This window comes from Panthera pardus, unplaced genomic scaffold, assembly GCF_024362965.1.
Source record: "Panthera pardus isolate Hobbes unplaced genomic scaffold, ASM2436296v1 HiC_scaffold_25, whole genome shotgun sequence".
Classification (NCBI taxonomy): Eukaryota; Metazoa; Chordata; class Mammalia; order Carnivora; family Felidae; genus Panthera; species Panthera pardus.
Window position 1 is genome coordinate 62594480 of NW_026526821.1, and position 13066 is coordinate 62607545.

Consider the following 13066-nt stretch of genomic DNA (forward strand, 5'->3'; position numbering starts at 1 on the left):
AAATCCAATCTTCTATGTCAGGTTCCATATATTTTCCTACCTCCGTGCCCCATCCCAGCCCCTCTCCACAGCAGAAATGAATTTGCTTAACGGAGTAGGTTGGGGGGGGGGGGGGTCTTCCTCCTCAAAGCTCTCATTGGGAACAAATTAAGGAGGAGGGGGCAAGAATAGGATTTTTCTTTTACTTTTGAAACAAATTAGCACACTTGCAACTTTGAGGCAGAACTACTCTGCTCCATGACTGGCTTTTATTTATTTATTATTTATTTATATTTTATTTCTTTAAAAAATATTTATTTATTCATTTTTAATTTACATTCAGGTTAGTTAGCATATAGTACAATAATGTTTTCAGGAGCAGAACCCGGTGATTCACCCCCTACGTAAAACACCCAGTGCTCATCCCAACAAGTAGTCTATGACTGGCTTTTAAAAGAAGAGGGGAATTTCATTTTCTGGTATAATGGGACTGCATTGCTTGGGGAGCCCTTGTCAACCCATCCCAATTTAGCCTGACCCTCAAGGCCCAGTGCTGGATCATGAGGCGCCCTGGGGTCTGCCATAAGGCTGGGGAGGGGCCTTCCACTCAAAGGTAGCTGCTCACCTCAACCGCCATGCGCACATTAAACCGTGCTTCGGGGGCAACAGCTTAGCCTGACGTGAAAATTTAACACGCCCATCCTCACTGGGATGGAGACCCAGTCCTTAAAAAGCTTACAGTGTGGGTGGGCTCATAACCAAGAAACAATATAAGAGCTAAACAGTGTGGGTCTGAGAGAGAGAGAGAGAGAGAGAGAGAGAGAGAGAGACAAAGGCCTGGAGGCTTTGTGGGAAAGGAGGGCCTTGGGGGCTGGGCCTTGTGGAACCAGCAACATTTATGTAGGTTGATGACACACCACAAGGCCAATATGGACAAATCCACAGAGGGGGTACTCGCAGGGTGTGTGCAGAGAGATGACCTCGGGGCTCTCTCCTCTAAGTTCCCATTCTTGGGTCTTTTCTAAGGGTGGCCCCCCCCCATGGCCGCTTTAAAGAGGTAACTTTCTCTATGGGTAATACAATTACAAAATTGCCGTCTTGTTTTCTAATAAAGTTTTGTGTTTTTTTCTGTTTGTTTTTGGGGGTTTTTTTTGCACGATGTGTGTGGTCGTAAGAAATGTAACGGGGATAAGCAATTAAATTCGTCAAGTTATTAAAAAAATTGTGACGAGAATCCTTACTTCTTACTGCCTTTTCTTATAAAAACGGTCATGTGAGTTATTAAAAAAAATGTGGATGCCAATAAAGGGAAACTTGTTGACTTTTAGGAATGACACCTGAGAGGGAAGAGTCCCAACAGTTAAGGCCAGAGGCTCTATCGTATTTATCTCTGTGCCCCCAGCTGTTAGCAAGCAGCCAGGACTTTCTAGGAACTCAGTTAATTAGTACCTGTGTGAAAAGAAGAAGATGGGAAACGGCAAGAAGTGAAGGTCCTATGTCTCCAAATCCATTCTTCCTTCCTTACATAGAAATAGACTTTGTAGCTGTACACACGTCCACTTAGTTCAAAACCATCTTTGCGAGCCTCCCTTGCTGAGCCATGTGGCACATGACCGAGTCCTGGCTGATGAGGCACTCCTGGACGTGGTGTATATCACGCCCAGGTGGGCCTTCCCTTCCCTCCTCCTCCCTGCTCGCTAGGCTGTGGCCGTGGCAGTGCGAACTGTAACTGCCGTCTGGATCATGAGCAGGACGGTGCCTACTGGAAACGGCAGAGCACCAAGCAAGAAGCGGGGGGCCCCTGGTGACCTGTGGACCTTTTATGTGAGGAGGGAGAAATAAGCCACTAACTTGTCCAAGCTACTTTTAACTTGGGTCTCTGTCACAGGTGCCAGATCTATACCCCAATCAAAACACCAGCTGCTTCATGCTTGAAATGCCGAGAAAATACTTCAGAAAGTCTGTCTCGAGATATGCCCAAGTAAGATCCTTGGTTGTACTCTACTAACTTGAGTACTTTGGCTGGAAGTAGGGGTGGGGTGAGGGGAGAGGGAAATGTGGTGGTGGGGGTGGTGGGGGGCGGGCAAGCTGCAGTCCAGGCCAGCCTTTGTCTCTGATTCTCTCTTGACGCTCTCCGCCTTTGCTCCTGTAGACCAGCTCACAAGAAACCACCCTGGAAAACCCGGATCACCGAACTACGGGAGGATTTCCTGCTCATTTAGATGACGCGGGAGTGAACTGGCCAAAGTGTATCTCCTCCAATCCCGTTCTCCTCCTAACGCCCATGGACACGTTCACGTCCAAACGGCTTCTGTGTCCTCTTTACAGAGAGCCACTCTGAAAGGCGTCCAGATGCACAACACACCAGCCTACACGTGCATCTAAATGCACACGCACGCTCTATGTGTACAGGTACAGGTACTCCCCGTGAAGGGCTGTCACCACCAGAGCCACCTCCCATCCTGTTCTCCTGCCTACGAGAGCTTCTGCCATGTGGATTCTTACAGTCAAAGGAGAGCTGTTGGAGCAGGGAAGCCCAGGTGATCATGCTCGGAGACTTGAGGATAGAACGTGGGGTTCTGTGGGCAGGACAAGGGCTTTACAGGCTCTGGTTACCTTTCACACCTCTTGGGATAACAGCAGGATGCTGAAGAACGAGGGGCTACTATAGTGCCCAGATAGACTTTCTTGGGAAGGTATGTTGTGACAGTCCCGGTCTGACACTCATTTGGTTTGGGGGCCTGGAGGAAGAAGGTCATCCTCTGGTCAGTCTACAGGTGGACAGAATAGGGCTGGTACAGTGGTTGCATGCTGCTCTATGTGGATGAAAGGCGTGGAGGGAGTGCTGGGGAAGGGCTGACTCCCTGAAGAGTTGGCCTGAAGCTGGAGTGGGAGGGGTGCGGCTGGCCACCCTGGGGGTGAATGAAGATGGGTCACCCTGACACCCTGGTCACCCTGACAGAGAAGTGACCCTAATTCCTGAAACGGGCTTAGAAGGAGGAAGGAAGACTGTTTGCAATAGTTACAATTTTTTTTTTAATGTTTATTTATTTTTGACAGAGAGAGAGAGATAGAGCATGAACGTGGGAGGGGCAGAGAGAGAGGGAGCCACAGAATCGGAAGCAGGCTCCAGGCTCTGAGCTGTCAGCACAGAGCCCGATGTGGGGCTCGAACTCACAAACCGTGAGTTCATGACCTGAGCCGAAGTCGGATGCTCAACCGACTGGGCCATCCAGGCGCCCCGACTGTTCGCAATAGTTAGAAGAGGAATCCTGCATCCTGGTGTGGCCTAGCCGAGGAAAGTGAGGGGGCCTGAGGTCAGAAGGGGAAAACACAGAGACTGGAGCTGAGGCCAGAGTGGGAGAATGAGGATCACCGGGCACCGGGCTTGTCCTGACTAAGCACGTCAGTGCCAGAGAGCCTGAGCCCCAGACCGTGGGCTTATCGTCACCCTCAGGGGTCAGTCACCTTGGGCCCAGGGAGCTTGGCTTTCAGGAGCAGCAACAGTGGAGGCAAGATGATGCAAAACTAACCCTTATTTCCTCGAGAGGAGCCTGTTGTTGTCTTTCTGGGGCTTAGTCACCGGGAGGCCATGGAAACAATCCTATCACCCCAGCAACCAGGCTCAGCCAGGGCACTCAGTGGCAGCGGCAGCCTGCTGCCAGAATGAAGATGGGAGCATTAGTTCGCATCTACTTTTGCACATGGGGTGGGGGGACAGCTGCCAGTGACGCACTCGCTGAGACTCAGGTGAACGTCACGGCCAGGCTTCCGGGGACACGGTGATGGGGCAGGCAGTTTGGTGCACGGTAAGTGGAGTCGTACTGGGAGAAGAGAGGACCAGCTCCTGACAGCCACCCTCCTTCAACAGCGGTTTCCCTTCACTCTCTTCATGTGGTGCCAGGGGCCCGCTGGGAGTCAGAATCGAGATTCCCAGCTTGCTGGGTTTCCTCCCCTGAAACCCTACTGACGATACAGACGAACACCCAGAGACCCTGAGAGAGAGGCCCGGGAGAGAGCAAGGCCGAGGAGCGCCAGGGCTCACTGCAGGGTGTGGTTTTATTGCTGGGAGATGCCTGGTTTGGTAGAACATGCTGTTCTTCCCACCCCTGTGAGGTTGGAGCTCCTCCAGGCCCTCTCTCCAAGGCGGTGTTCCCTCTCCTCTGCCCTTACCCCACAGCACCTACCTCACGCCTTGACCCCATCCCAGGAGTCCAGATTATTCTCAGGGGCACCCCTACGTTTCTGTCATTTCTTTTCTTTTTTATAGGATTTTTTTTAATGTTTACTTATTTTTGAGAGAGAGACGGAGTGCGAGTGGGGGAGGGGCAGAGAGAGACGGAGACATAGAATCTGAAACGGGCTCCAGGCTCTGAGCTGTCAGCACAGGGCCCGACGTGGGGCTTGAACTCGCAAACCACGAGATCATGACCTGAGCTGAAGTTGGACGCTTAGCCGACCGAGCCACCCAGGTGCCCCTCTGTCATTTCTTTTTTGTAGGGCAAGGCCTGGGGAGCAGTAGAGAGAAGTGCCATTCTGTGTCTCAGTGGGTTTGGGTTATAGACCTTTTCCCCACTAATTATGTGACCCTGGGGGCAATCATTTACCTTCCCTTGGCTTCAGTTTCCACAGCTAAAACCCTCAAGCCCTGTGATCCCCTTTAAGAAGGGGATTGGGAAATGGGGACAAATCAGCCTTGATGTAGGACCTCCTGCCCCCCCAACCCCTGCCCCCCTGCTGCAGACAACTCCCACTGCCTTCCCCAGGACAAGCTCTGTGTAGCTGAGCTCCTGGGTCCCTAAGCCCGTTTTCCTGGGTTGATTCTAGTGTCTTCCTTTCAAAGACAACAACAGTAAATTAATTTAGAAGACTTTTAACACCCCTCCTCTGTTAACTCCTAGGCTCCAAACCTAGAGGGCTGGGCCTAGAGCCCCCTGTCTGTCTCAGAGGAAGTGCCGAATGCGAGGCCTTTGTCACTATGGAATCTGAGCTCCAACGCTGGCTCGATACTTCTCTTGCACGGGACCCTGGGTCCATTGCTTCAACTCTCTGACCTTCAGGTGATTCATATTTAAAATGGAGCCAAAAGTAAAATATCTCACGGTGGCTGGGAGAATTAAAAGAAGGAAGAGTGCCTGGCGGGTGATGTTCTGTGTCCCCCTACCCCTGCCACTGGCCTACTCAGAGTGGGGAAGAGGCCACAAGAGGCCCCAGGAGGAAGGCGCCCCCATTCTCAGAGCTACTGCCCCCAACTCAAGGCCTTCCAGATGGATCCATCTGGCACTGGCCCCAGTCCCCTGACCAGGGCCTGAGGATCTACTGGAACTCCCCCCTGGCTGGTCACCTCCCCGTGCCAGGCCCATGGGCCACTATGGGTGAAACTCTTGCTCAAGGAATTCCATCTGGTGCGAGGCAGAATGAAACGATGAGAGAGAGGTGCAGCTAGTACCTGGCTCTGCCACAGTGGCCTTGCCTCAGCACGTGCTCAGTTCCTTGTTGAATTAACATCTCTGGGAAGACAGGGGGCCCACCTCAGGACACCACCTCAGGACAACTTCACAAACAAAGAGAATCCAAAGAGCTCTGTGTCCCTTGCCTTAGGTTGACTCTGAAAACACTCATCTCTTCACTGTGTTTAGCTGCTGCAGTTGACAATTCCTCCACTCCTTCATCCAACTGACCGTCCAGCAGTGAGTTTTTGTGGAGCGTCTACTATGCGCCAGGTGCTGGGAATACAGCAGCCAGCAGAAGAGACAAAAATCTTACCCTCTTGGAACTTTCATTCTGGTGGAGGGAGACATAGAACAAAGCAAAGAAACAGTAAAAGAAGACAGTGAAAGGACTAGGTGGAGAATTCAATCATCAGGGTGAAATCACAGCAAATGATTAGGTGGCTGCTCTAAACTGGGTGGTCGAGGCAGACTCTCTGTGGAGGTGACACGGAAGCAGAGATAGCAGAGACTGAAACAAGGAGGTTAGCTGTGTGGAACCAGGAAAGACCCGGTTCTTCCTCAAGCCGAGGAAGTGGCTAGTGCCAAGAGCCTGAGGCTGGAAGGAGCCTGGTGAGTTAAAGAACCCCGAGGAAGGCTGGAGTTGCTGGAGTAGAGAAAGAGAGGGAGAGAGCATAGTTGGAGATGAGGCTGCAGAGAGGCAGGGGTGAGGTCGGGTACGGCTTTCTATGGTACTTTAGGAATTGGCTTTTATTCTGAGAGAGAAGGAAAGCCAAGGGACAGCTCGCAGCAGGACAGCACCATCATCCGACTTACTTCCTAAGAAGAGCCCATTAACAGCCTCGCGGACAAGGGACTGCAGGTAGGTAGGAGCAAAGGCAGGAAGACCAGGCTGGAGGTTTCTAGAGAAGCCCAGGAGAGAGGTGATGGTGGCTTGGACCAGCAAATGAAACAAGTCTGAGGGGCAGGCACTTTGTAACTATTTCTTGAATGAATATGCCTGATGTCACCATTTTTTGCTTCATACTTAAAACAGTAAGAGAAAAAAACCTGCGGACCATCTAGGCAGGCATGAAAGGGGGACTGAGAAAACAATTCAGAATTTAAAAAACAGGCAAAAAGAAATAACAGAGGCAGGTCAGGCCTGGAGACACGTGTGAAGGTTCATTCTGGTGCAGTGGTTATCTGATTTGGGTCATTCTTCTCTAGAAGAATGTACTTGGTATAGACAAATCAGGTTACACTCAGGGAGCAGAAAGCCCTCTAATTCTGAGCCTGGGGCCGGCTCTGGCACCCCAGCACAGAAGAGACACTGTGGACAGTGTACGTGAGCAACTTAGGGAAGAAGCTACAGGGAGGCAGAGGGAGGAGGTGGGCCATACTGTGAGGGCTCTTCTCCCAGGACCACCAGGGAACTGAAAACAGCAGGGGGCCTCCCCCTACCCGCCCCCCCCCCCTCCTGCCCAGGCTCATAGCTGGGTGGGCAGGAGGCCTTGGCGGACAGTCCTAGAGGTTCCGGGGGTGGAGCTGCCCATGACTCAGGCCCACAGCCCTGGGGCTTTGCTGACCGGGTGTCACTGCGGGGCCGCTGTGTAATGTCACAGTGACCTGGCCTCCCAACGTGCTTTCTCAAGGGTTGGAGCCTATGAGATGTGTTAGTGCTGTCATGCTGTCGGGCTCTGTGTGGGTGGCAACTGTGCATGTACGCACGTGTGTGAGGGGGTGGGGCGTGGGTGTTGGGGGAGGAACACAGTTTTGGGGAAATTGGGCAGGCATCGGGTCTTTTCTTCTTCACCTTGCCCTAGTCTAGCTGACTGTTCCAATTTTGCCCACAAAGCCACCTGCCTACGGCCCCCTCCTCCAACCTCTAGGTCTCAATTTTTCTACCTTCTGCTCCTGTTCTGCCCTTTTGCCTCCCTGCTAAGCTCCTTTGTTATTCTGGAGTCTCCAGGGGTCCTCAGGCCAAGCCCGGACTTCCTGCCATGTCTCCTGGGTAACTGGGGGCTGCGGTCCCTGCAGCCCTGGGCTGGTTCCCTGGCCCCACAGTCAGGAGACCCAGACCTGAGAGGTAGGAGTGAGGAAGAACTGAGCACTACAAGGGCTGCAAACTGTTAGCCTGCAAGACCCAGACAGTGGTCACTCAGGACAGCTGTTCCAGTTGTTGCTGGAGCGGATTCCCACACAGAGGGTCCGGCTGCCTGTTCTGGAGCACTTGCTTAGCTCAGAGGGCGCTCCAGTCTCCTTAGGAACTGGGGACTGACCAGTTACTGACTGTTAGGTGGCCTACTGTGGTCAAAGAGAAGTCCATCAATACAAACTGAGCACCCACAGTGTACCTAATAGGAGACAGTCTCTAACTCACGGGCAAGTTAGGAAGATAAAGCTTAAAAAAAAAAAAAGCACACAAAAGAGAAAGTGATTGGAGAGCAGACAAATGAATGGCAATGTGGGGTGATTCAGTAACCAAATAGAGCAGGGGTTCGAAGAAGGGGAGATCCTGGGAAGCTGGGGTGTTATAGGTGGGACTGAATGTGTCACTGCAAAAGATTTCTATTTGGCAGGAGGAGCAGAAGTTTTACATGATTTTTGTGGGTAAGAGACCTGGTGGGAGAGCAGGATCAGAATTACTCAGGGCATCAAGACTCCAAGGAGAAGAACTACCAGTTAGCTATGCTTGAGCAGGTGGCTTGCTTCTCTCTCCCTTCCTTTCTCCCTCCCTGTGTGTGCATGCCTGTTTGTCTTTCTTAAAAGTCCTTTCCATTTTTTACAGGAGAAGTTTCTCCCAAGAAGTCATCCTTCTTGAACCTAAACACTGACGATAGGTATGAGGTCTGGAGCTCTTTCAATTCCTCCCCTGCTGCTTTTACCCAGAACTCTGCCTAACTGGAGAATCACACACATTTAGTGAGTTAAATGTAAATACTGTCCAGGTTGGTCCCTCACCCCTACCCAGTGGAAGCCCTTGTTCGAATGGAATCCAACATGATATGCTGATGTGCACAGAACGGATGGGAGTGAGCTGCTCAGGTGAGAGTGGGGGGCCCAGGAAAGCAGGAGCCACAGAGCTGATGGCCTTGGGTGATTCCTACTCTGAAAACTACAGCTCTTTCCACAGCCACTCAAGGCTGGAAGTGAGGTCAGTGCAGGGAAAGAAGGTGGAGCCTCACCTGGAGCCCTGCCCATACCCTTTCTTGTCCTGGTTGCAAATTTCAATCCCCTACTGCTGAGTCCTAGAAACACCATCTCTGCTGTCCCTCTCGGGGTGCTCTGTGGTTGATCTAGAGTAGGGAGGTGGAGAGGGTCGTGCTGCTGGGGCTTCCTGAGGTAGAGCTGGTGAAGCTGAGAGAGCCCCCGGGGTGCTCGGAGAGTTGATGGGCTGTGAGTCTCATCTTCCAGGTGGCCATGTGGGATGAAGCACGTGCAGGAGGTCAGCAGGCATAAATGTGAACAATACACACACACACCTTCCCGAGGACTATTTAGGCACGAGGTTATTTTCTCCAGGCGTCTCAGAATCATCAACTAATGATTCCACAAATCTACACCTGAAGCCAGACGTGTGCAAAGCAACATGCTAGGGATGCAGTGTGAAACCACTGATTTAATGCTTGCGTCTTCTTCTGTATTTTCCAGCCCCTGCCCTGCTAAGGAGTGCCAGGGTTCCCAGGATAACTATGCAGTGTGCTGCACAGGGCAGGACAGAGCCAGACAGTTCGTTCTGTTCCTATAGCAGATAAAGGCCCGCTTTTGCCCTCGCAATTTCTGTCACCCCTCTCCCCGGCGCTGAAAGAATATTCTGTCCTGGATCACAGTGCCTTGTGGCCTCTATGGGCCCTTCCCAATTCCTGGTAGTTTCATTTCCTGGGAGGCTGCAGCTCAGAGCCAGAGGCTCACAGGTTTGAGGCCTAGAAGTCCTCTCTGCTTTCCCTTCTCTCCCACCTCCCACTAGCACCAGCAGCAGTCTGCAAACCGGTGAGTCTACCTGCCATGTTCTCCTATCCAGTCCCCAGGGACAGCGGCTCGTGAGGACCCTCGCCACCCACTCCCAGCTGGTCTCCCTGCCAGGGGTCTCCCTCCCTCACGCCAGCCAGAGCCATCTCGCATACCGCTGCCGGAAACAGCTCCTCAGATACACGCTGCTGACAGCGCTGCTCCCGTTTAAAGCCCTTTCCAGCCTCCCGTCACTGACAGAAGGAGGTCCTTAACTTGGTGTTCACAGTCACCCCAACTGTGCATGCCCTGTCTTCCCGCTTCATCCCCCACTCCACTCCCCTGGCCACACGAGGCCACTCTGCTCCCCAGTCAGCTCCCAAGGTCCCCCTGACTCCAAGTTCTGGCTCTGGCTTCTTCTTTGTTGAAATGCTCCCAGGTGTGTCCCATTTATCCTGTCTTTTGGGCCAGCCCCACTCTCAGGGACCTGAGACCGCACAATCCCTAGACCGCACAATCAATATGCACCTTGCATGTCCCTGTGCCCCTGGCATGCTACTACACAGTGTATTCGCAAAGTTCTCTGTCCACATCCAGCCCTCATTGTAGGATGGGATCTGAGGCAGGGAGTCCTTGTGTTTTATTTTATTCTTAAGAGGAAAAGTGAGAATTCTTATTATTTTTAACAATATTTAGCTTCCTCATCGAAGACATTAAATACTACCGTGATTTAGTAATAACACTGTACTGTGGCATTCATTAAACCATTGACTTGAGGACAAGATGAATGACATGTATTTGCAAGCTATTCACGATTCAGGAGTGACAATTAACTTTGAACACCACAGAGCAAACCATTAGTGGTGTATTCTACAAAATCCCTGCTGCTGAAGGAATGTGAAAGGTTCCCATCAGCTGCTTGATATCCTTGAGAGATGTCAAAACAAGACAATACTGTTCTCACGAATCAGCTGGCTGAACTTCCGACTTAAGCGAAAAATCAGGGTGATCCTCAGGCTTTGGCTACTTTTCAGTCCCAAGCAGAAATAGATGTATATTTTTTGCTCGAGAAAATCAAAGCTGTATTATGGAGGTTCTACGCATTGCTACCAGGATGAATAAAGACTACATGGGGAAGTGCTGAGAGCAAATGTCCCCACATGGTGACATTATATGTTGCTGGGACCTTTGAAGAACCTGGCTTGGGTCTGATTTTCTGGAAGCAAAAATTCACTAAAAATGAGTAAAAAAGGGAAGGGGTGGGCAGGATGTTTTTATGTAATTCAGGGGAAAGGAGTCACAGCGGGGGAGTCATGACACAGTGGACTGCTGATAAGCCAGTCGGATGGTCTAGCGATATATGCTGTGTTGGTGTTTTCAAGTTGTGGAATTGGATTTTTAAAAGACATTTTTATTTTGAAATAATTTCAAACATACAGAAAAGATGCAGGTATGGCAACTCCACATCCGTGTCTACTATTTATACGCACACACAGTTTTTTTTCTGAACCATTTGAGAGTACTAGCAGGCACTGTGTTCTTTTACCCCTAAACATTTCAGTTATATATTTCCTAAGAACAAAAATATTCTCTTACAAAACCACAGTACGGTTGTCAAATTCAGGAAATTTAACATTGATCTTAATCTACAGACAGTATTTCAACATTATCAGTTGTTCTAGAAACTTCCTGTACTGCTTTTCACCCCTCTAGTACCGGATCTGGTCCAGGGTAACATACTACATTTATTTATTTATTTATTTTTATTATTTTTTTAAAGTGTTTTTTTAATTTATTTTTGAGAGAGAGAGAGAGAGAGAGAGAGAGAGAGAGACCGAGTATGAGGGGGGGGAGGGGCAGAGAGAGAGGAAGACACAGAATCCAAAGAAGGCTCCAGGCTCTGAGCTGTCAGCACAGAGCCTGATGCGGGGCTTGAACTTGTGAACCACGATATCATGACCTGAGCCGAAGTCAGATGCTTAACCAACTGAGCCACCCAGGCGCCCCATGGTAATATACTACATTTAACTGTTACAGACTGCTTGTCTTTTTCACACCTCAGATCCTCTTTTTATAGGTCACGGTGAGGAATACAAAAATAGACAGGTAGCCTTTTACATTTATTATTCTCTCAGAGGCTTTTTTATACATGGATTTTTCCATGTGAAAGGCACTCAATATATAATTATTAATTTGTATTTCTTGAGGAAAACTTCAAACTAGAAGGGGGGGGAACAGGGTAATACTCTTTTACTACAGGTGAACTTGAAGAAATTCAGAGAGAAATAAAAGTACTCGGGCAATAACTATAAAGATGAGGAGGGACTAAGTCAACTAATGAATTTCAATATGCAATAACCTACCCTGTTTTTGGTGGAGAGGGTCTTAGAGAAATCTAGTGAGTGTTATATTCCACCAAATATTTACGGAGCAATTGCTGGGTGCTCTGTGTGTCCTTCTAAGGAAAACACACAACTGGAAAGCGGAATGAATCACTAACGGCAGAATTACACATCCAAGAACTCTGACGGGGTGGGAAGCGGGTGGGGAGACGGCCGCTTGCGCATCACTACCGCGCACCAAACTGCACGTCTTCCCACTGAGAGGCGAAGCCGGTCCTGACCAAACCTGCTCTGGAGCAGCACCACCAAGAGATGATTAAAAAGTCAGCTTCTCCCATATATGCCATTACAACACAGGACTCTGGTAGGAGGATGTTCACATACTCCAAGGGAAGCTTCCAAGATCGTCAGCCACTGGGACGAGGAACCCTGAGTTGGTCACAAACCCTGAATTGGTCACAGACCCTGCATGGCTATTCCCCCTCCCATTCTGCTGTCTATTGAGGTAAACTTCTTTGCTCAGCCTGTGACCTCTTGCCTCCAAATGGTGTTCTTGCTTCTCCTTGGGATGGCTGACCCAGAGATCTTTCCTGACACCCCAAGTGCAGGGAGCCCAAGTCCACCAGAGCGGTCACCCTCCCAGAGGGCCACTCGTCCAGAGGTGTGACCTTGCTTCTGCTCCAAGTTAACTTGACTCACACTCAGCTGTTTCTGCCACATGTAAAAACTCACAGAAGGACAAAATGATGGATCTACGATTCCTGGGTTATGCAACCACACAGATAATCAAGACTTGGCCTTATTTAAAAAGGATGACCACGTAACTAGCAAAAGGCACTGTTTATTAGATTTCTATCTTCGAAGACAATTTTTGTCTATGATGTCCTAGAGCAGGGGTCAGCAAACTACGGCTAACAGATCAAATCTGGGCAGCCACCTATTTTTGTAAATAAGGTTTTATTGGAACACAGTCACACCCCATGTTTACCTATTGTTCAGGGCTGCTTTCCCACTAGAACAGCGAAGTCGAGACAGAAACCAAATGGCCAATGAAGCCTAAAATATTCATTCTCTGGCTATTTATAGAAAAAGTGTGCCAACTTCTGTCTAAGAGAAATAAGGCACTGCAAAAAAGGGTAAGAACGAGGTACCTGTTGACTGGCAGGTGTTTTCTTGTGACATGGCGGTTGCCACAGTCTCCGTGGCAGCATCTCTGACGGCCTGCTCCTCACTCTGCAGGAGGGTGAGGACACATCTCCAGAGAGCAAGTGTATCCTGCAGTTCTAAGAAGACCAAAAGGAATTCAAATGACTTAGGGTTCAATTTACAAGAAGGTACCAATACTGCTTCAAATCTAGGGTGGAA

The 13066-nt window shown here is 50.0% G+C and overlaps 1 protein-coding gene across 6 annotated transcripts in view; it reads right to left on the reverse strand.

Annotated features, from left to right (window-relative positions):
* The window catches only part of THADA (THADA armadillo repeat containing), a 324964-nt gene that overhangs the window by 36152 nt on the left and 275746 nt on the right, over positions 1 to 13066 (reverse strand). For all 6 annotated transcript variants that reach the window (XM_053890646.1, XM_053890645.1, XM_019465008.2 and 3 more), the window contains one exon: positions 12853 to 12984. In XM_053890646.1, coding sequence (XP_053746621.1) covers positions 12853 to 12984 — 132 coding nt within the window. The remainder of the gene's footprint in view (positions 1 to 12852; positions 12985 to 13066) is intronic.